This window comes from Callospermophilus lateralis, chromosome 1 (genome assembly GCF_048772815.1).
Source record: "Callospermophilus lateralis isolate mCalLat2 chromosome 1, mCalLat2.hap1, whole genome shotgun sequence".
NCBI lineage: Eukaryota > Metazoa > Chordata > Mammalia > Rodentia > Sciuridae > Callospermophilus > Callospermophilus lateralis.
Genome location: NC_135305.1, coordinates 53,411,787 through 53,435,365, shown reverse-complemented (window position 1 = coordinate 53,435,365; position 23,579 = coordinate 53,411,787). Strand labels below are relative to the sequence as shown.

The 23,579-nt window shown below is 37.4% G+C and overlaps 1 protein-coding gene across 1 annotated transcript in view; it reads right to left on the bottom strand.

Annotated features, from left to right (window-relative positions):
• Positions 1–805: 805 nt before the first annotated feature.
• The window catches only part of Lamb4 (laminin subunit beta 4), a 94,434-nt gene continuing 71,660 nt past the window's right edge, over positions 806–23,579 (bottom strand). Inside the window, exons 25-33 of the mRNA XM_076862325.2 lie at positions 21,617–21,777; positions 18,499–18,704; positions 17,314–17,517; positions 14,232–14,376; positions 11,496–11,703; positions 9,239–9,377; positions 6,398–6,574; positions 4,946–5,099; positions 806–945 (exon numbers count right to left, since the gene is read on the bottom strand). Coding sequence (XP_076718440.2) covers positions 806–945; positions 4,946–5,099; positions 6,398–6,574; positions 9,239–9,377; positions 11,496–11,703; positions 14,232–14,376; positions 17,314–17,517; positions 18,499–18,704; positions 21,617–21,777 — 1,534 coding nt within the window. The remainder of the gene's footprint in view (positions 946–4,945; positions 5,100–6,397; positions 6,575–9,238; positions 9,378–11,495; positions 11,704–14,231; positions 14,377–17,313; positions 17,518–18,498; positions 18,705–21,616; positions 21,778–23,579) is intronic.

Genomic DNA, 23,579 nt, shown 5'->3' with positions numbered 1-23,579 from the left:
TATTTATCTTTTTGAATATTGTTCTAATGTCATTTGGGGAAACAGAATCCTTTGGATGAGAGAATGAGTCTGTAGGAAAGTGGCTGTAACTGCAAGTTACATTTAGTATTGTGTGCATTTTATTCAAAAGAGAATAATAGTTTTACAAATAAAACAAATACAAATAAATAAAAAGGACAATCTAGAATACACGTCTGCATTCCTTCCTAGTATCTTTATTTAATGTTTAAATTCATTTGACTAAAATGATTTTTGTTTTAATTGTTCTTGGCACTGGGGATTGAACCCAGGAGCACTTAACTACTGAAACACATCCCAGCCCTTTCTATTTTTTATTTTGGGACAGGGTCTCCCTAAGTGGCTCAGGGCCACTATAAGTTGCTGAGGCTGGTTTTGAACTTGTGATCCTCCTATCTCAGCCTCCCGAGTTGCTGGGATTACAGGCATGCATTACCCATGCCCAGCTTGAAATGATTTTTAGTAAGTACTTATTTAAATTTTTACTTATCTTATGTACCAACTACTTTTGAGTTCTGAAAGAGAAAAGAAAGGAAGAGGAAAGGTCTCTGAAAGCGGATACTATATATTTTCTCCCATCTTTCTGCTATGAAGTGGCATCCAAGTGGCCTCTCTCTGGCCCAGTTCCTCCCTCCAGCCACATGGAGCAGATCTCTAGTGAGAAGAGGATATAGGGAAGAGAGGCAGGAGAGGCTGACCTTTGTGTCTCACAAATTCAGTACACCGATGCAAGTTTGTGCACCAGAAGCCAGAAACACAGGCACAATCTTTTGGGCCTTAACTCTGCCTAACTATAGCAGGTGGCATATTTATTTTCCTGCTCAACAATTTCATTTTTAATGGCAACAACTTGCTCTTCTAATTGTTTCAGTTGATCAGCTTTTTCTTGTCTACTTAGATTCAAATCTTGGATCTTCTTCTCTAAATCTGAAAGAAGAAAATAAAATAAATGACATATGCCCATTTGGTAGATTCCTCCTAGATATCCATATTATACCAAACAGCGATTTGTGTGTGTCTCTCTTTTTTTAATTTTTTAAATTTGTTTTAATTAGTTACACATGACAGAACTATGACCTTGTTGTGTGTCTCTTCAAGATATTTTTAGTTTGTGCTTTGATCCAATGAATGAAACAATTCTTTCCATAGGTTTTCTCAAGGTTTTCATATATATCAGAAAAAATTGATCTTTTTATCTAAAAATTTTATACCTAAAAGCATTTTTTAAAAAAAAAAATGTAAGGCTGTAGCTGGTTAGAATTCATTAGAAACGAGGCCCTAAGCAACTTAGTGAGACCCTGTCTCAACAAATTTAAAAGGGCCAGGAATGTTACTCAGGGGTTAATTGAACTCCTGGGTTCAATCCCTGGTCAAAAAAAAAAAATCATTAGAAACAAAAAACATACATAACAACTTCCTTGATTAGATTTAGTGAAGTGCTGTATTTCCAAAGATTTGTTCTTATTACTTTAACTTTATTTAGAAACATATGTTCTTTGTTTTAGAGTTTTCTAATTTTCAGAAAACAAACTGACATTTTTATTTTTTCAGCCTTCTTCTCTGATGACACTGAAGTCCCTGAACTATAAAGCAAAGTGACTTGCTTGACCTCGCCCTTATTCTTCTACCAATTCATGGCTTTATGGGTTGATCCTTCTGTCCACCTGTCTATGGGTTGATCCTTCTGTCCACCTATCTATGCATTCATTTATTCATTCTTTATTCAATAAGTAATTCTAGTAAACTTTAATATGGAACCCACAGCAGTGAATAGAAGATCCGTAGAGAGAGACATTTAAAAGCCAGATGTGGCCTTTTGGAAAAGGTAGGTAGAAGAAGGAAAGAAAATGTCTCACGTTACTTCGTCAGACCACACCAGAATACTGGATTGGTTTGAGGTAATTTTCACATTGGCATGGGTGGAGAAGAAAGAGCCAGATTGCTGAAGATATTTGAAACTGTCCTCTCAACAAAAATTGAGTTAACTGGTGATGTTAACTCATATGGAGAAAAGGAGATTCAGGGCACGTTACTTAGCTCTTTGTAAGCACTTGAAAGCCCAGCTTAGGAAGCTAAGCAGGTATGTATTCTCTTGTCCCAAGGAAATAAAATGAAAACCAATGGGCGGAGCTCAATGAAGATGGACAGTCGAATTCTAACATTTTAGCAGTCACAACAATTCCAAGATTGAAGAGTTTCTTTGGAAGGTGATGAGAGACAGGAAACTTCCAAATAAAGGTCATTTGGAAAGAAAAGGGGATTCAATATTATATTTACACTAAAAGAAAAAAATAGACCCCTGTGTTTCTACCAGCTAAGTTAATAAGGTTGAGCTTATTATACCCCATCAGGTCTGTTCTCCATCCTGTTCTGTATCCTGGAAAGCTAACCTCCGTGGATGATGTCACCTGGCTCCCTTGAACTCTGGCTTTCATTCACACTTGGCCAGTGGAATGTGCTGGCAAGTGACCAAAGGGAGGGACAAGCCATTGGTATCCATCCCTGGCCAGTAGCCGGGTTCTGGCAGCTTTTCTGTCTCTCAGCTCCAGTGCTGGTAGGTATCTCTCCCTAACACCCAGTGTTTGCAGGGCTCTGGCAACACTCCTGCTTCCCCTGCCCCTTCAGGCCTAGGGATGCTAATGACTTCTCATTGCTGCTAGTCACTCACTCCTTCCACACCCTTGAAACTGAGCTGGCTTTACAAGTTGTTTGACCAGCAGAAATGAGATGATCTTGCAGGTTCTCAGGAACCTTGCATCTCCTGTTCTCACTCTCATGGGACCCTGAAACATCTGTGCAGTGAAGCAACCTGGGATTCAGACCAAGTGGAGAGAGCCCCTTACACATCTGCCATGCCTAGTCCCCAGCTGGCCCATCAGTGTACATCAAGTGTAGCTACTTGAGCAATCCAGTTGGGACCGGGAGAGGAACCTTCCTAGCAATCCGGCAAGGAGAGAGTTGTTGCTTTCAAGTCATCAAATTTTGGGGTGGTTTATTATACAGTGAATAGGTAACTGAGATGACGCTACTTGTAAATACATTATCCAGAACTGTGGCCAAATATGCTTTCTTTTTCTTGGGAAACCTTGACACAAAGTTTTGTGAGGGACCCTGGCTGTAGACTGGGGTCTATCACCACTCTTAAACCATTTCCTTCCTTCCTTCCTTCCTTCCTTCCTTCCTTCCTTCCTTCCTTCCTTCCTTCCTCCCTCCCTCCCTCCCTCCCTCCCTCCCTCCCTCCCTTTCTTCCTTCCTTCCTGGGATTTAACCCAGGGGCACTTAACTTCAGTCCTTTTTATTTTTTATTTTAAGTCCATCTCTCTAAGTTGCCAAGGCTGACCTCAAACTTGCGATCCTCCTGCCTCAGCCTCCCAAGCTGCTGAGATTACAGGTGTGAACCATGATGCCTAGCCACTCAACTTTGATGCTTCCAAAGGTTCTCTCTGGGATCCCATGGGTATATCTCCCTAATAGATGTTCTGCCCCTTCTCAAGCAGCAGAGTAGGGCAGATAGCCAAACCAATGTCTTATTTTTCTATCTTGTTGAGTGGTAAAAATAGCCTTAAATGAAAAGAGAAAATGAAGCACAATGTTTATTTTAGACTCTTGAGAAGTCTTCTAACCTAAGCTTCTCTTCCAATCCAATTGCATTAACTGTAAATTTCAGCTAATGTGGATAAGTGGAAACAATTTGGACTCTAACATAAAATACAGGACAGAAATAGTCATCCTATGTTTTTGTTCTAATAATAAGGACCAAGATCTGAGAATAATGGAAACTGGTTTTCATGGTACTGGGTATAGCATGTAAGGTAAAAAAAAATCTCTATGACTTTCTGAGTCTTTCCTAGGATTTCCTTTAAATATAATCTTTTTTTCTGGAAAGTGTTGGAAAAATGAAATAAAAATCACCCACAAGACCGCTTTTTAAGACAATTATATAAATTTAAAAACTAGTGGTTTCCTCCTTACCCCACTGTCTCCCCAGAGATAAGTAATGTTAAGAGTTTGGTGTGTCTTTTTCCTGACTTAGGCACAGACTCATGTTGCAGGTTTTTTTGTTTTGTTTTCTTTTTAATGTCATAGAGTGACGACACCAGTTGTTGTGAGGCCAAAGTCTCATTTTATAATAAAGAAGCCTATAAAACAAGGAGTCTTGTCTGGTTTAGTATTTTAAGAGTTATTCATATTATAAAAGAATCAGTTTTAAAGTTCTGGGAGACAATAAATATGACCACAAGTAAAACTATACAACTCATCACTTGGCAATTCTTGACTAGAGGTAGTTGAGGACATGACTGCCCAGAGAAGTCATGAACATCAGTCGAGGAAAAGAAGATTCTAATTTACTTTCTGATTGGCCTCTTTTATATTTACCATACTTTGTGTGCATCAGAGTTTTCATTTTAATCAAAATCCTTGTCCAAAAAAATGATTCCTTTTGGATTGCTGATCTATGCTGGATGACCTAGAGCACTAGAGTCATGAGAGGAAAAATCAGCCACTTGGGTTAGGGGGCTATCAACCTCGCCACTGTTAAAATTTGGGGCAGCTTAATTGTTTTGGAGAAGGTGTCTTATGCTTTGTTGAGCAACATCCCTGACCCCACAAGCAAAACTTTCTTCAGACATCTCACCGCTAGTTGAGAACACTGAGTTATAACCTTTCAAGGTGACCAAAGGGAATCTCAGTTTGTTCTGATTAGAGCAAGGCTGATGCCCAGCATCCACCCTTGTATGTAAATCCATGTGCAAAACTTGTTACTTTTCTATTCTAGAAACATAAGACCAATTCCTACTTCACCCTGCTTGGCAGATTTACATGTAGTTAAATTGGGTTAATGATAAATTGAAATTGGCATAAATTCTATGAGGAAGAATATTAGGATGTCATTGCTATACTGGTGGAGTGGGTACCAGATAGATACCTGTTATTCTTTTCATCTTGTCCTCTGTATCCCCAGCCAATTTCTCGGCGGCATCTTTTAGCTGTTTGACTCTTCCGATTGTTTCCTTTGTCAGTCCTGTAGCCCTCCTCTCATGTTGAAGAAGGGTGTACTGTTTTTTCAGCTCAAGAAACTCCTGTAACAGAGCCACACTCCCATCATAAAGCACCCATAAAGCATCTACATATGCAGGATTCTCCTAATGCCCTTCACACAAGGAATATCAAGGAAATCATAATCCAGTCAGTGTTCCAGAATCACCCTGATATTTCCATGGGGATTGTATTTGCATTTTTGCTTTTTTAGGTTGAAAAATATCCTTAGTGTCAATGAATTAAAAAGAAACTTCTTCGCTATGAAATATCATCAGTCATTATTGCATGTTAAGGCAACTGTGAGACACTATTTGTCCTATATTATTTTAAGGATGGAAAATACAGAAGTGATCTAATTGACAAGACTCCTCAACAAGACTCTTGTTCAGATGGTTGAACAGTTGAACATCTTCAAATGAAGAACAGAGTAATGAGGATTTAGAGGCAGTAAGGATACATTATTTGGTTCAATAAAGGTAACAGGAGGTAGCAAGGAGGTAGGAAAGGAAGAAATGTTAGTATGAAGAACTCTCCTGGAATTAGGATGAAAACCTTTGGGGTGAGAGTGTGGTTGACCATCTAGAAGGTTAAGCAGCTAAACAAAGACCAGAACCAGCCATGGAGTATTGACGTGGGATACAGGTGAGCAGGAAGCCCCTTTATCAACATCTGCTCTACAGAATATGTTCTCAGTTCCCAAGATGGTGGAAATTTTACTCAGCACATTAGGAATTAAAAGCAAAGGAAAAGCAATTTGTAAAAACACTAACATTTTTTCTTGGTTTAAGCAACTGTATTAATGCAACCAACCAAAGATTTCCTGCAAGAGAATGAGTTGATAGGTTCTTTCAGCAGCCTAAATTAATGGGCCACTCTCAGCAACCATCTAATTAACCCAAATCTAATGTTTGTAACTTGATCTGTTCTTTCTGGGGATGACTTTCATTTACTGTTTTCTTTCTCTTTCTTTTCGTTTTCTTTTTGTACTGGGAATTGAACTCAGGGGCCCTTAACCCCTGAATGACATAAACTGAGACTATGAAGGTTCAGGAACATTTTGATTTACAGACTATTTGATAAGACATCACCGAGAATACTCTTATGGGCAGGTAGGGAGAAAATACTCCAAGATTTGGTCAGGGGCTTCTGTCTTCTACAGGGAAAACCTTCCACTGCACAAGATCCTTTGTGCATCAGGATCCCTAAAAATGTGTACCACTGAGTATGGATGAGGACTAAAGGAAATGCTGAGAAATGGCACAAAAGTCTGGGATTAAAGGATTATCCTTCGAAAAGGCACTGTTTGTCTGCTTTTGGTGGTAGGGGTAGGACTAATGACCTTCTCAGCACCCCCAGCATGGCGACGGGCGGATTCAGCCTGAACTTTTGCCCTGCCCGCTTGTTCTTGGTTCCTTTGCCACTTGGTCCGCAGCAGGGAGAATCCATCCTCCTGCTCTGACAGCTGCTTTTCTAAGTCCAGCTGCTTATTCTTCATTTCCTTGGCTTGATTTTCAGCCTGTTGTTGATTTAAAGACCAGAAAGGACAAGTCTCTTTATTAAGCAAACAAGAAAACAAATTTTATTAACCCCTTAAAAAACATTAAATAGGCAGAAAGAAAAACAGAGCCTTCACCTCTTCTGTTGCATTTATTTTAGAAAAGTTACAATGAAACATTTTAGATGTACTAAGGAGTTGAAAAAAATATGAGAAATATCCATGGATCCACCAGTCGGTTTAGGAATAAATTCCTGACCTTGAGGCAGAGCCCACTGTCCTGCTCCTAGTCTACATCCTTTCTCCCCCAAAGGCACTCTCTAGCCTCAATCTAATCTTTGCCATTCTACCTATTCCCATAGACTTTATGTCACATCCTACGCAGTATTCCTAACAATATTTGTAATCTTTCTAAAATGTTTTAACCTTAGGCAAACATATCATATATTTCTGCAACTTGAGTATTTAAATTCAAAATTATGCTTTTGCAGGTTGTCTAAGTTCATTAATCTGTCTCTAGTTCATTCATCATTTTACCCATTTACTGCATCGTTTGAGGATATAAAAATATATCCAGCAAGTGCTGGTGGTCTACTTTTTTCCCCTTACAGACAACAGTGAACATTTTATACTTGTGTCCTATGTCAGTGACTGTATTTGTCACATCTAGAAGTCCTATTTATTTTTCAGAATCAATATTTGTTCACTGATCATACCCATGGCTTCTTTGGTTTTCTAAACACAACAAACCTTATTTTGTACTTTATATTCAGTAACAGTAACATTCACAGTAACTTGCATTCTGATTCTGTTATTTATTGTTTCAGATGACTCCTGTTTAAGGCAATTTGTTTCTTTATATGTTTGGGAAGAAATCCTGGAGGCTTGGCTTTAAGGTCATTCTTTCAAAGGGAATTTTTGTTTGCCACTGTCAGGCATGGGAAGGGGGGCATTATGAACTCAGGACCATTTATTTTTATTTGTTATTTTGATCTATACATGACAGTAGAGTGTATTTTGACATGTTATACATCATGGAATATAACTTCCTATTCTTGTGGTTGTACATGATGTGGAATTATATTGGTCATGTATTCATGTATGATCAGGACCATTTTTAATGACATTCCTAGCTTGGATAATGTGGATCTTAGTCCCAAACTCATATGAGAGCCAACCTGTGTGGTTACTCCTCTATTCAGAGGCAAGTTTCTTTATTGGCTGGTGTGTGTGTGTGTGTGTGTGTGTGTGTGTGTGTGTGTGGTAATTTAATATTTCACTAAGGGTTTTGTCTTTCTGTGTCTCTGCTCTATGCAGGGGTCTTGTTACCTCCTTGCATGAGCTTTGTTTTGTCTGTTATGCATGGCAATCATCAAACCCCAAAGCTATAACACACCAAGGATTGACAGATACTCTGAGCCTGCTGTCAGGTTAGTATTTGATTAGCTCTCTGCATTCATGCTTTCCTGTCATTTCTGGCCTCTGAGGATTCTCAGGGCTTTTTTATTTTTTTTCTTTCCTAATATAGCTGCTATACATTTAAAAATTTTAAGTATCCTATCTAACATTTTTAGTTCTTCTTCTTTTTTTTTTTTACTAGGAGGGCTCCTTAGGGTATTGGTCTACCATATTTTTAGTATGAAATCCCTTCCTGTGTCCTTGGGCATATGTGGGAGTTTTTTCTGGAGCTAGAATATACACACGTTTTCTGTAAAGGGTCAGATCGTAAATGTTTTACTCTTTGTGGTTCATAATATACTCTGTTGCAACTATTCAACTCTGAGCCCTTGTAGTGTAAAAGCAGCCATAGATAACATGGCCATGGCTGGATCGTACCAAAACCTATTCTAGAGCATGTGTCTAGAAGGGGAGAACCTAGGGACCTCCCTTTTTTGCTACCCTGTGTATGCAACTCCCTCCTATTTATTTTCTGGTGTGTTACTTCTGTTCTGTTGCTTTCTGATTCTCAAGATGCATGTAGTAGATCTACAAGATACAACTCAATATTGGAGACTGAGTCACTCTCAAGCCTGTGAGGAAGGGGATATGACAGAGGACGGAACCCTGCAGGCAGAGCCTTCTCACCATGGACTGGGTCCTGCTCTGTCTTCCACCTGCCAGGCTCACCATCACAGGGGGTAAACCATGGCCTACTCCCAACCAACTCTGGATGGAACACATTTATTTAGGTGAGATATCTGTTTGGTCTTGAACACTCTGATGGAAGATCATACTAGTTACAAAAATCTTGCAACACTTAACTCTTCCTTTCTTTGATTTGTGAGCTTTTACAAGTCTGTTCCTTTTCATGGGTTCTGGCCTCAAACCTACTGTTAATTATTCATGTGACCTGACACAATCACATAACCTCCCTGAGTCTTAGTTTCCTCAGTTACAAATTGGTGATAGCACTTGTCTCATTCCCCAGAATTGGTTACAACTAACTGAAATGATGTTGGAGGGCTCAGTAAAACATAAATTAAATGCATAATCATGTCAACATTAATGTAACAGTACTATATCAATGTAGAACTTTAGTTTAATGCTTAACCCCACTCAAATCTTCATCCATCTTTGTAATAATTCTATCAGATAGGTAAGGCAAGTGTGACGTTGCTTTACGTAAAAACTGTTTCCATCCTTATCATTTATTTCAAGTTAGTTTCAAAAAAGGTGGATAAATACCTGCAGTACATTCTTTTTTATTTTTGTTATCTTGGCAGCCAGCTGAGTAATAGTAGAGTTTGCCAGTCCTTGAGTGATTTGAGCTTGTTGCAACTTATTCAATGTTTTGTCAAGGTTTAACAAGACAGCTGCTGCTTTCCTAAGGTAAGATATTAGCATATCAGATTAGATAAATATGCAATTCTTGCTTTACTTCACCTTGAGAGTTCACTCAACTCAGTCAAAAACCTTTACTGAATTCTTTAGAAAGTGAATTTCAATTCCTCTTAAGCAAGGCAAAGTAATGAAGTCTTTATTTTGAGAAATAGGAATATTTAAATGCCAATAAAACACACACACACACACACACACACACACACACACACACACACACCCCTACACCTAGTAGAAACAGATTTCTTTGCACAAAGAAATACTATCAGTCAGTTCCAGCTCTCTGATTTCTCAATTGCAGGGACAGGACGCTGCCCTCTTAGGTCCTTGCTGGAGTGGGGCAGGCAAGTCAAGAGGCCCCACAGACAGCAAGAGAGGACCAAGGACCCTGCATTTCAGGCTGTGTTTATTCAGGGTTATTTAAGCTTTGCTGACATTCCAGCTACCCAGGGGCCCAGTCAGAGGTTAAAATCACAAGCATTCCAAGTGATACAGACTATTTTACAGAAAGGAGCTCACCTTTGTCAACATTCACCAGATACTGAGATCTACAGGCTCAAAACTACCTTGAACAGAATGTACTAAGTGACTGAAATATTTGAAAGAACTTTGGAGATGCATCCTTAGAAGTGTTTGTGCCCAAAGAACAATTATCCAAACTGCAAAATATCCCCTGCCCCATTCAACCATCCCTACTCCCAGTGGGAATTTCTTTTCCTTTCCAAACTTTGGGAATCCTCCCTCCTCCCAACATAAACTCCCCACCTGCATTATCTCACTTCTGTAACATACCCAGAGCACTGTCTACGTATATGTATATGTATATGTTTTTTTCCATATTCTTTTTTTATATTTTCAATGTACTACAACTTCAGACATTACTTAAGAAAGTAAAAAGGAGAAAAATTCCAGTAATTCTACCATCTTGAAAGATGCGGGCAGATTTGAGTATTTTGTCCTAGAATTTTTTTTTTTTTCTTTTCATGATTGAATTCCTCTTCCCTGTGCAATTCAGTTGCTTAATTTAAAAAGCATTACCATCACACTGACAAAATCTCTTCGTATTATTAAAAAAAATTTTAATCAACATCATTTTTAATAGCTATGTAATCATATCGTACTTACTTAAGCTTCCTGATTTTAAATATTAAAACCAGAAGGGGCCGGGCACTGTGGTGCATGCTTGTAATCCCAGCGGCTTAAGAAGCTGAAGCAGGAGGATCATGAGTTCAAATCTAGTCTCAGCAACTTAGTGAGGCCCTAAGCAACTTAGCAAAACCCTGTCTCTAAACAAAATATTAAAAGAGTTGGGAATGTGGCTCAGTGGTTAAACACCTCTGGGTTCAATCCCTGGTACCAAACAAACAAATTGGGAAGGAGTTGAACTTGCAGATGTGGAACCCTTCATTTGTTTAAGAGGGTGATGAGGCAGTGAAGGTAGTCCAGGTCTCAGCCCTGATGAGCATCCAAAATGGTGCTGGATGTTCACGTTACCATCCAACTGATGATGTGACCTGACCCACATCACTCCACGCTCATAAAAATATCTTTATGATGCCTTTTTGCTTGGCAAATTCAAAAGGAGGCGAGAGTTAGTTAATCCTGTAAACCATAGATTCCATTTTACTCCTGTATTATTCCTGGGGCATAATTTCCATTTCTTCCGTCCTCCACCATCATATATTTTTACTATAGTCTTTTTTTTTTTTAAATTGAGAATTCCAAAGTACTGCTTATTATAATAATCCTAAAATTACAAATGGACAAGAAGGGAAAAAGACACCATATTTCAATGACCTGTTAAAATATCAGCATTTAATTCATATATGGAATTTATTGGTATGCATGGGTATTAAGAGGCTTTGACCACTGGTAGGGTATTTAGAGTTTTAGCAAAACAGAAAGCAAGCATCCCTGCCCCCTGCCTCCCAAATGCCCAGCTTCCTGGGGCACCTCCAAAAAGAGCTTAGCCTTTTATCTGGACATGGATCTATCAGAGGGTAATTTCATTGCACTTTATAGCTCCCCGAGCAAACATTTTTTCAGATGACCTTTTAGCAGATGGTCTGTTAAAGCAAGATGAGAATATTAATACTGCACTTACTCAGCTGCTTTGGCCTTAACCAAAAGCTTTTGGGCTCCATGTGCTGCTTTTTTAAGTTTGTTCTTTTCTGTCCTGTAGTCCTCACCAAGTTGAATAAGTTTCTGTACTTTGTCAAATTCATGGGTTAGATTTTGTGATGTTATTGGTAGGTGGATGTCAAGCACACGATTTGCAACCTTCTCTATGTCTTCTGGAGGCACGTTTTCCTCTTAAATAAGAAGAAGGATTTTAGCTAATCATATTCCCTTAGCAAACTCTGTATCTACTACACAGAAACACAATGAACAAGTCAAATGCCCTGGCATTTGATAATGTGTCCCTAGAATACAGGGACTAGATTGCATATGTCCCATAGATGCTCTTCATCCTCAACCTTCTCTTGCCCCTGCAGAAATGCTGCTTCTGTATGCTGAATACTTGTTGAGTAAATGCGTGTCAGAAAAATGGAAAACTAAAGACTTGGAACACTGTGCATATGCTCCAAAATATCTTCCTAAGAATTCTTTATTGTAAGTGCAGATTTGAAAGCAGTACAAATGTTTAAATGCCTGCCATTAAAATTTAAACACAGTGAATAAGAGAGGGGTGAGGTATTGGGTATGAAGTCAACACAACTCAATTCTGGTCCTTCATAACCATAAGAAGGCTCAAATTTTTTGCCCATTTATACAATTGGACAGCTATTCCAGATGCTATTGTTCAAAATTCTGTTTTGGAAGGCAATGTGCCAATACAGAGTGAAGTACCATGTGAATAGCACATTGCAAAGAAACTTTTAAATACACCCATTCCTTGCTTGTCAGAAAAGTGAAACTGGTCTCCTTTAAGAACTGAAGTGGAAGATGGCAGGTAGGGTGTGATGTCACAAGCATTTGTCACTCTCCAGCTCCTGACTGAACATCCCATTACATACAAGGCACAATGCTGAGTCCTGCAGAGAAAACTAGAGATGGGTTAGACACAGGTCTTATCCTCAAGGCTTTATGGACAAGTGGGGATATAGATGTCCAGTGTATGCAAATATTGATCATAGAGCAGAAATGGTGACTATGAGTCGAAATGCTGTGGATTCAGAGGAAGGAGAAAATATTTCAGGAAAGACTTCTAACTGGGCCTTGGGGGATGCAGGTTAAACTAGTAGAGACTGTAGGGTGTGGGGAGAGTAGAGACATCCTACAAGTGACTTGCAGAAGCCAGAGCTCAGGGTGGTACAAGAAACAGTGATGTGTTGAAGGGCACCTAGGCTGGTTCCATAGCTTGGCTATTGTGAATTGAGTTGCTATAAACATTCATGTGGCTGCATCATTGTAGTATGCTGTTTTTAAGTCCTTTGGGTATAGATCAAGGAATGGGATAATTGGGTCAAATGGTGGTTCCATGCCAAGTTTTCTAAGGAATCTCCATGCTGTTTTCCAAAGTGGTTTCACCAATTTGCAGTCCCACCAGCAATGTATGAGTGAACTTTTCCCCCCACATCCTTGCCAACATTTCTCATTACTTGTATTCCTGATAATTGCCATTCTGATGAGACTAAGACGGAATCCCAGTACAGTTTTAATTTATATTTCTCTAATTGCTAGAGGTGTTGAGCCTTTTTTTCATGTACTTTTTGACCATTTATATTTCTTCTGTGAAGTGTATGTTCAGTTTCTTTGCTCATTTATTGATTGGGCAGCTCAATTCAACAATAGCCAAGCTACAGAACCAACCTTCAACAGATGAATGGATAAAGAAAATGTGGTACATATACACAATCAAAAGAAGAATGAAATTATGGCATTTGCTGGCAATCGGATAGAACTGGAGTCCATCATGCTAAGTGAAATAATCTAGTCCCCCCAAAAAACAAAGGCAGAATGTTCTCTCTGATATGTGGATGTTAACACACAACAAGAGAGGGTGAGGAGGGGAAGAATAAAGTCCATTGTAATAGACAAAGGAGAATGAAGGGAAGGAAGTGGGGAGGGGAATAGGAAGGATAGTAGAATTAGAGCTTTCCTATTCTTGTATTTGAATACATGACCAGGGTAACTCCACATCATGTACAACCACAAGAACAGGATCCTAATTAGGATAAGTTACACTCCATGTGTGTATAATATGTCAAAATACACTCTACTGTCATGTACATCTAAAAAGAGCAAATAAAATAAAATAAAATAAAATAAAAAGGAAACAGTATATGACAACCGGGCACAGAGATGAACACCTTATAATCCCACTGGCTTGGAGGCTGAGGCAGGAGGATTGCAAGTTCAAAGCCAGCCTCAGCAACTTAGTGAGGCCCTGAGCAACTCAGTGAGATCTTGTCTCAAAATAAAAACCAAAAGCTCAAAATGTGTCTCATGGTAAATTCTAGGATTTATTACTAAATTAATCTTATACAGAAAGCTATAATTTTTTGGCACAGAGTTGATATTTTGAGATTATTCTTATTAACAAATTTAGAACCAAGCAGTACATAATCTTTCTGATTTAGGAATGTCATTTCTGATTAATGTAATTTGAAGTTGGTTATAATGCTTGAGTATGAATATTTTTTAACAATTTTTTTTTTGGTTGTAGGTAGACACAATACCTTTATTTTGTTTATTTATTTGTGGTGTTGAGGGTTGAACCCAGGGCCTCACATGTGCTAGGTGAGTGCTCTACCACTGAGCCACAACCCCAGCCCCTGAGTGTGAATTTTTAAAAGAGGAAGAAACAAAAATTATTCTCATGTTGAAAACATATTACCTAACAAAAAGTTCTTCACTTTTTTGATTAAAAGATTCAGTTTTTCTTCCTCAAATTCACTTTGGTTTTTCATATTTGCCAGTTTCTCATTTAGCTGCAAGACATTGTTTTTGGAGACTTCTGCCAGTTTACTTATATTTTTGATCTGGAAAAAGAAAGTAAAACAATCATGAGGAATGTATGAAATACTAAGCATATTCTGTGATATTTAATTACTTAGCTGTCACTAAAAACTAAATAGAAGTCTAGATACTTAAACTATGAATTCATTTTAAAGGACTCTTTTAATTGGTGATTAGTATCTCTTTCATTATCATGTTTTCACAGTAGCATGAATTTGCCTTTTTATAACATTGTCAGTGATCAAAAATATTATTTGAAAACCTTATCAACCTAGCATTAATATATTTTCTTAATATCAATCTAAAATATGAGTTCTGTTTTAATGAGATGTTTTTGCATCTTCCAATACCGACAACTTGCACAGGACTCACCATCTCTCCCTGCCTGCAGTGGCCACCATGTTTAACAAGTTGAAAATGTTTTCTTTTATATAAGTTAAAATAGTTACTCTTCTAAACATTCCTCCACTTCAAGTAATGCACTTTCTCTGAAAGCTAACTAGAAAGCATTCCTTCTCCTAATAAATGAGCTTGACCTGAGAGTGGGCTACAAAGATAAATTCCAAACACTGTGTGCTTGGTGGAGGAATGATGGAGCCGATAGCAACCAGAAGTGCAAATTCTTAATTGTGATTTGAGAAAGGTCATGGGCTTTTTCTTAGGATTCCAACAAATTAGAGAGAGGGAGGAGAAAAGCAGAAAGCAATAGAACAATATTGCCAACAAGCTGAGCTTTAGTGAATAAATTAATTGTGACAGAAATAGGGCCAATTAGGATCAAACATAATTAGGGAGGAAATACCTTCCTTTATTTCTCTACAAAAGGAACCTCCCTAATTTGAGCCATATAGATTTTGTGAAAAAGCATTTATGTTTTGGTCATTAGCAAGTGATAAAACAAAAGAGAAGTATTTACATGATGAAATGTATGTATCTTAATTCTCTAGAATTTTCTTAACTTTAAAATAGGTTGCTATCTATTTGAATGGGTATGGATAGCAGTAAGATGAGGATTCCAGAAATAAATATTCTAGACAGGAAAGTACCAAGTGATACAGATGAAATCTCAGAGTAGATTAGTTGATACCACATTCAGAAAGAGATTGCTAAATTACTTCACTCTTAAAACATCTCTCTGTAATCCATCTTCTGTCACAATTGATTTCTGAGAATTCTCTCACAATAGAAAATAGTACCCCATTCTATCAATCTTTCTCACCCTTATCCAGCTTCCCATTTATTTGCTGATTAACCCAGACTCTGCCAATACAGACTTCAGTGTTTATCTTTTATCACTGATAGTCTAACACTATTATTAACTTAAGGATAAAATCAAGCCACAATCAAGGTTCAATTCAATGGTGTCTTTTTTTTTTTTTTTTTGAAGGAACAATATAATAGTTTAAAATTATATAAAACAATTCTATTTAACTACTGGGACTTAAGACCAGGATTTGCAGTTATGATTGCTGCTGTATTCCCAACTTCTAGATAAATGTCTGGCACATGTTATATTTGTATATAACAGTGAATATTTATGAAAACAATGGGGAACTATATAACAGTGAAAAACTAGGGCTGGGGATATGACTCAAGCGGTAGCGAGCTCGCCTGGCATGCGTTCGGCCTGGGTTCGATCCTCAGCACCACATACGAACAAAGATGTTGTGTCTGCTGAAAAACTAAGAAAATAAATATTAAAAAAATTCTCTCTCTCTCTCTTTCTCTCTCTCTCTCTTAAAAAAAAAGTGAAAAACTATGTAACAATACAAAACTGTGGCCATGTATATAGAATTGTTCATCATTTAGTACATGTAGGATATTCTCCAGCTTGGCTCATCAGATACTTGCTCCAGAACTTGGACTCTGTAGCAAGTGGACAAGGATGTCAGGGATGTGTATGTGTTTTTCTTGGCTGTTGTTCTCACCCAAATCCCAAGCTTGGCCCTTTATATTTCTCTTAATTCTGAGACCCAGAGGTCCTTACATGCATTTCTTTTTTTTTTTTTTTTTTTGTTTGGGAGTTGGCCTTTCTTGCTTGGGAATGAGAATGCTGATTAACCCAGTATTCAACCCATATTGATTTTAAAAATTCCAGTCCTTAAATTTTTTTTCTTCTTCATCAAAGATTCTATGTGCATAGTCAAAATACAAGTTGCATCATTGTTACTTTCAAAACCAAAGAATTCAGTGCATCCCGAAAAAAATCTAAAGGACTAGGGATGCAGCTCAATGGGGGACACTTGCATAGCATGTTTGAGAGCTTGGTTTTATCCCCAACATTAGAAAAGAAGAAAGAGGAAGAGGAGTTTATGACAATGACAATGGCAACAATGATAATGATGAGCGAGGTGCTTAAATATGATACTTATTATAAATACGAGCAGAAAAATAAACAGAGATGACCATAATAACTTTAAATTAACTTTATCATGTCTATCAACATAGGAAGGAGTTCAAAGCCTAAGGGTGTATTCCTATTAAAATATTTTCTAACATTAAACCAATATGGAAATTTGTGTACTTAGTAGAATTTTAAATAAACCTTTGAATTTTTGAAAAATTATTTTTTGCTTTGAGAGAGCTATAATTTTTAAAACTTTAAGGCTACATTTCTATGTAGTGTTTTCTATAAAAAAAAAAAAAAGTCCACACAAGTCTATGACCCACAGAAATACCCCTTGAGTTTTTTCTTTTCTCCTTTCTTTAACACACACACACACACACACACACACACACACACACACACACTCACACCTACTCTCAATATTCACACTTTAAAATCTACATTCATATCCATATCTATATTTTAATAATAGAATATCTATTGTTTCAGTCACTAGAACACCCAATATGTAGAATCTATCTTCTCTCACTTGGAAATTAGATGGCACTTCAAAAATTTTCGATTTTCTTTATTGCTACAACTTTAAAATCAAGCAAGAGAAGAGATTATTTACCTGATTCTTCAACCCTTGAGACTGGTTGCTCAAATTTTGAACCACAGATTCTGCATCCTGGGCTTTTTGGAGGGCACTGCTTGAGAGGGTCAGAGAGCCCTGACAGTTGGGACCACCACACCGCCTGTGTCCCTCAGAGTCCTTGCAGAGAGCTCCCCCACAGGGTGAGAGATCACATGACAAGTTCCCAGGTTCTCCACACACCTCACAGGAGAAATGATTTATGTTAAAAGACAACTTGTTAGCAGATTTTCTAACACAACTGAACTCTTTGAAGTAAGGCATTGCTTTATTCATGTGAATTTCTTCAACAGTTATTCAAGCTTGGTAAATGGGGGTGACCTATTGAATGTTTCCTAGGTAACTAGGTAACTGAATAACTACCTAAATTATTTCTCAGTATTGTGCCAATATGTCATTTTGTATTTATAGTTTAGGAAAAAATGGTTAGATTTTATGGTCTCCATGTTAATTTAATTGTTATTCTTTTAAAATGTGTATTATAGCCGGGCACAGTGGTGCATGTCTGTCATCCTAGCAGTTTGGGAGGGTGAGGTAAGAGGATTCCAAGTTTGAGGCCAGACTCAGAAAGTTAGCAAGATCCTGTCCTGAAAATAGAAATATAAAAAGGAGTGTGAATGTACCTCACTGGTAAATAGCCTCTCAGTTCAATCCCCAGTACCAAAAAATAAAATAAAATAGGTATTAACTTTTACTTACAAAAAGCAAGAGAGTAAATGCCCACAATCTGTATACCATTTCAGAAATAGTAAATAATATAAAACAATAAAGTCAAGCAATAATCTTTAATATGATTAAAAGTTAGTAAAAAATAAAAATTAAATATATTTATATATTTTGATAAAATATATATTACATATTATTTATATATTATATATTTGAATTACTCACACTTTTATTAACCTATATTTAAAAGTAAGTAAAAAATAAACTATAAATTAGGGAGGACTGGGGCTGTTGCTCAGTGATAAAGCACTTGCTTAACACATGTGAAGCACTGGGTTCGATCCTCAGCACCACATAAAAATAAACAAATAAAATAAAGGTATTGTATCCATCTACAACTAACAAATATTTTTTTTAAAATACAGGGAGATACAATTAAGAAGTTTGTATACCACACAGAATCCACCAACACTTTTACGTACCGTTATGAGTATTTACCTTCTCATTCAATATTTGGATATCTGGTATCTTATACTGCTTTAACTTTTCCATTGACAAGTTTTCTTTTGAGGTCAGTGTATCTAAAATGGTAAGCAAGCTGGTCCTGGTGTTTACAGAGTTATTTATGATGGAACTAGTTTCATTAGTTTTCTTTTCAGCAGATGATGATATGTGGTAATACTTCTTGATATTTTCTAAGGAATCTACATCAACACAAATTGAGGTAAGTTAAATTTTGTGAAAAATAAGTGCATCATCTCTCACTATGATCATTCTACAGTTTGGCTACTGTCTTGGTCGAAACTTTCACTACAAAATTTCAAGATCCTCTTGCTTGATTTTGCCTTTAATGGGGAAGAAGAGACATAGTATAATAGATCGGGACATGAGATACACAGCTTTGACATTAAAGTCCACTGGGATGGATTTGTCCTGGTTCCACTCTCTACTGTCTGCATACATCTTAGAGCAAATCAGTTAATCTCTTAGATTTTGTTTCTTTATTTGCAAATTCATAATACTTTGTGAGGACTGAGATAATACGAAAAATTCTGTAAAATATGTCACAAATATAAAGTGTTGACTACAAACACCTATATAAACTCTAATATGATAAAACAATGAAGTTTACTTGACTGTAAAGAGTAGGAGTTGACAAACTATTCAGCAAAAGCCAGAGAATTAATGTTTTAGCATTTGCTGGCCATGATGTTTTCGTCACAATTATTCAACTCTGACATTGTATGTGGAAAGCAACAACAGGTAAGGTTGTGTGTGCGGTTTTTTAAAAAATTTTTTTCAGTTGTAGTTGGACATATACCTTTATTTTATTTATTTTTATGTGGTGCTGAGGATCGAACCCAGGGCCTCCCACGTGCTAGGCGAGTGCTCTACCGCTGAGCCAGAACCCCAGCCCCTAAGGTTGTGTTTTAATGAAATTTTATTTGCAAAAAGAGCCCATCAGCAGGAATTGTCCTAGGGCTGCACTTCGCAGACCCCTGATGTTGAGGCTGGCGATGTTAGCTAAGGATAGCTAGTTGAGTGTTTTCTTCTCTTGTTCTTTCTTTCTTTACTGGGGATTGAATCCAGGGGTTCTTTACCGCTAATCTATATCCCCACCCCTTTTTAATTTTTTTAAAATATTTATTTTGTAGTTGTAATTGGACACAATACCTTTATTTCGTTTATTTATTTTTATGTGGTGCCAAGGATAGAACCCAGGGTCTCGCATGTGCGAGGCGAGCACTCTACTGTTGAGTCACAACCCCAGCCCCCTTTTTTGAATTTTTATTTTGAGAAAGGATCTTGCTAAGTTGCTTAGGGCCTCATTAAGTTGCTGAGGCTGACCTTGAACTTGCAATCCTCCTGCCTCAATCTCCCAAATTGCTGGGATTACAGGCACCTGGTTGCCAGTTGAGTGTTTTCTATATGCGTATGCTTTGATTTTTTTCCTCCTCAGTCTTCAGCAAACACAGTGAAGAACACATTAGTGTGATCATTATCATCTTACATGTGAGAAAATAGACGCTCTGGTGAGGTAAGTTATTTGCCAAGACCTCACTGGTAAGATAGCAAGCCAGGATTTGAACCCAGTGGTTTGACTGAGAGCCTGCATTCTTAACATTTTTATTTTCTGTATTTGTGATAAAACATGAATTCATGAATGTAATATGGTATATTTAATGGAAATTAACATACATTAGACTTTTAAACTATATCTCTACATTTTGGGAACTGGGGGCCAGGCTCCTGATCTTTACCTCCTACATAAGCATATCCAATCCTAAAACAACCACATCTTATCTTTTCAAGTTTTCTGGTTCTCACCATTGTCATGCTCTTAATATATCATGTTTCTCATTTATCATGAAAAAAAAATAAAAAACACGTTCCTATTTCTTGGAATGATTTTTAGCTTTTATTTATATGACAGATTTATCTCCGTCCTGTGACACTCTGTTCAATGGCCACCTACTCCCTGAAGCCTTTCCAAATAAGCCCAGGAAGAATTCTTTGCTACTCTGCTTCCAAAGCAGTTGCTAGTGTTAACATGATTGTTTCTATTCCTGTCTCCCTCAGCAGACAGGAATAACTCAAGGGCAGATACTTGGTGATTCATTGCCTTATTTCTACTGACCAGCATAGTGTGAAGAATACAGAAAAATCTGGGTAACTACTGTTGGATTGCAAATTTGAGAGGATTAGCAGAAACAGTCAAAGGCCATTTTCCTTCTTACCTTCAGTTCTTGCATTAAGAATGCTAGATTGCAAATTATTTCATATTAGGAATCAGTAAATTGTGTTGAGCATCATTAATAGATCTGTGGTAGAACTCTTTTCACTAAATCTAGGCATTCTTCAGGGAAATTAGGCATTTCTAATTGTATTTTTTGCCCCCTCTTTTGGGGTTGAAATTAGATAAAAAAACATGTATTTTCTCCCATTTCTTCTTAATTAGACAGGATAGGTAATTCAGTATTGCTTCCCTTGGTAGTAATAGGTTGTCCATCACCAAATACAATAGGGATGTCATCTTAAACAGGAGATGAACTAAACAAAGTTTTGTTTAGAGTTCCATTTATTCTGTAAGTTGATTTTGCTTTGGCACGGCTCACATTCAGTTTTAAGAACTATGCAATATGAATTCTAGTATGTTGCTTGACTAATTCCTACAAAGTTCTTTTGAGAAATGTTGTGTTTAGTTCTTTTTGCTGCATATTCCTTTGTATTTGTGGTTGCTGGAAATGCAGTAGTTTACACCCAGGAAGGCACAGAAACCTCTCTCTCATTTGCTTACAGCCATCTTAGAATTTTGAAGTTGCTAATTACTCAAGATACCTCATAGGGTTTAGCATTAGATTTCTTTGGGTTTTAGTATTTGTTTAGAATCAGATATTGTTACCTTTATTTGTTATTTTGAGCAAATGTTAACCAGGCTCTGTAATGTTTAAAAAGCTGACCTCTTCATATACAAACAAAACATTTAATGGGTGTGTTTGCATGTTCTAAAGTGTTCAGGCGCCATGGTTAAGTATGGGATGACTCACTAATGGAATGCACGATGGATTTCGTCAAACTTCATGCAGAAACAGTCAAAGACCATTTTCCTTCTTACCTTCAGTGCTTGCATTAAGAATGCTAGATTGCAAATCAATTTTCTCCTGAACGTTTTCAAGCAAGTGGTCTGTTTCATTCCTCATCCTTACTATGGTTTCTGTCAGATCTTGGAATTTGTACACCGTTTTCAATTGTTCATTTAGATGTGTGATTTGTTTTCTGTTGGAGAAATGAGGGTTAATGTGTTTACTGAGGGTAAGGTATTACGTGTGATATATTACTGAAAAAACATGCCACATAAATTGCTCTTATTATCTTGGGTGTACTCAATTAGAAGGGACCCCCTCCATAAACACAGTTTTTCCTTTGACTCTATAATTCTGTTTATGGTTCATTTGTTTTCTCTTAATTAAGCTTCCTGAAATATTTCATTTAAACTAATACCTCTATACCAATTCTGGCAGAATAAGGGTTTATAATCTTTCCATGTCAAGTATTTATGCTCTCTCTTTCTTTGCTTTGCATTTTAAAACATATATTTAGACATGGTTCATTTAAATCAATTTAAAAGAGCCCATCTACCTCTGGTTTACAACACATGATAACAAAGAACAAGTCACCCAGCCTAAAGTAAAAATCAGTTCTTAATTTAGAGTAAATCTATGTTCAACAAAGTTTGTTTCAGTGCTCCTTCTGTGCAGGGTCTTAACTTTAATTTTCATGAGTGACATGGTGAGCATGTTCTGGGTCTATTTTTTCGTATCATCTTCTCTTTGATCATGCATACCTTTGTAAAACCTCAATTTGCTGGGTCCAATATATACAGCTGGTTCAAGTAGATTATGAGTATATCCTTTGTGATGCAGAAACTGGATGAAAATCTTGGAGGGTACACTTAAGGGAACATGAATTATGGGACTAATTTATCTTGGCACAAGTACAGAACATTAGCTAATGCTTTCCTAGCTTTTTCTTCTCTTTCTTTTCTATAGACTTTTCCTTCAGGCTTCAGTTGTCATAACTATGATTCTTCAGGCTAATAGTGATAACAATAAAAATAATAATTACTGTTATTCCTTAAATACTATGTGCCAAACTCCATACTAAGTGTCCCATCTTGAGTAATTCTCTTAAGAATCCGATGAAACAAACACTTTCTCTTTTGTTCACGAAGAAGCTGTAGCTTGGAGAAGTTAAGTCACCTTCTGACGCTACACATATCTAGTGGATGCAAACCAGGGAGACTTGACTTCCCAGTACATGCTTTTGACACCCCAGGTTCTCTGTCTTCCTGCGCTCCTTTGATTTATAATTTATCCAGCAAATGTTCATTATGTAATTACACTTGGCTTAAAAAGACAACACAGGAGAAGGCAATCCCTGCCTGGGAGTCCCCTGGTGAGGCAATGGCAAAGGAGCACAATGAAGTGGGAGGATGGAATAGGAAACACAAGCCTTTCTCTAAGAAGACTGGTAGCCACCATCGTCTTCTTGTCACTGTAGGCATGGCCCGGGGACCCCCCTTCTGCTGTCTTCTCTCTGGCTCTACTTAGGGCTCTTGCAGTCTTTTTGTAGACTGGCTCATTCTGCTTTCTTGTTGGTACACTGACATTTTCCTGACATCTATAACCACAAACCACTGGTCTTGGCCTATGCTCATCATCAGGCATGTTTTCTTTGGGCCACTTAGTGCATTTTACAAGTGCTATTGGGTTAGCTTTAGAATGCTTTAAAATGCTTTAAAATGGGAACATGTCATGAAAATCTAAATGTCTGTGTCTCATAAAAAGCAGGGGGATTTGGTCATAGGGCCCAAATCTTGCAGGGCAAAAGTCATTAGAAGGTAGATATGTGTCTGTTCTCATTGGCCAGCTTGACTTGGCCATGTGATTTCCCTGGGCCCTATCACTATGTTTATGAGGTGGTGGCCCTTTCTCTGAACTATACAAGTAGGCTGTATCTCCTTCCTTGTGTAACTTTTAAGCAATTGTCTTATATATCTGAGATATTTGCATATCGAT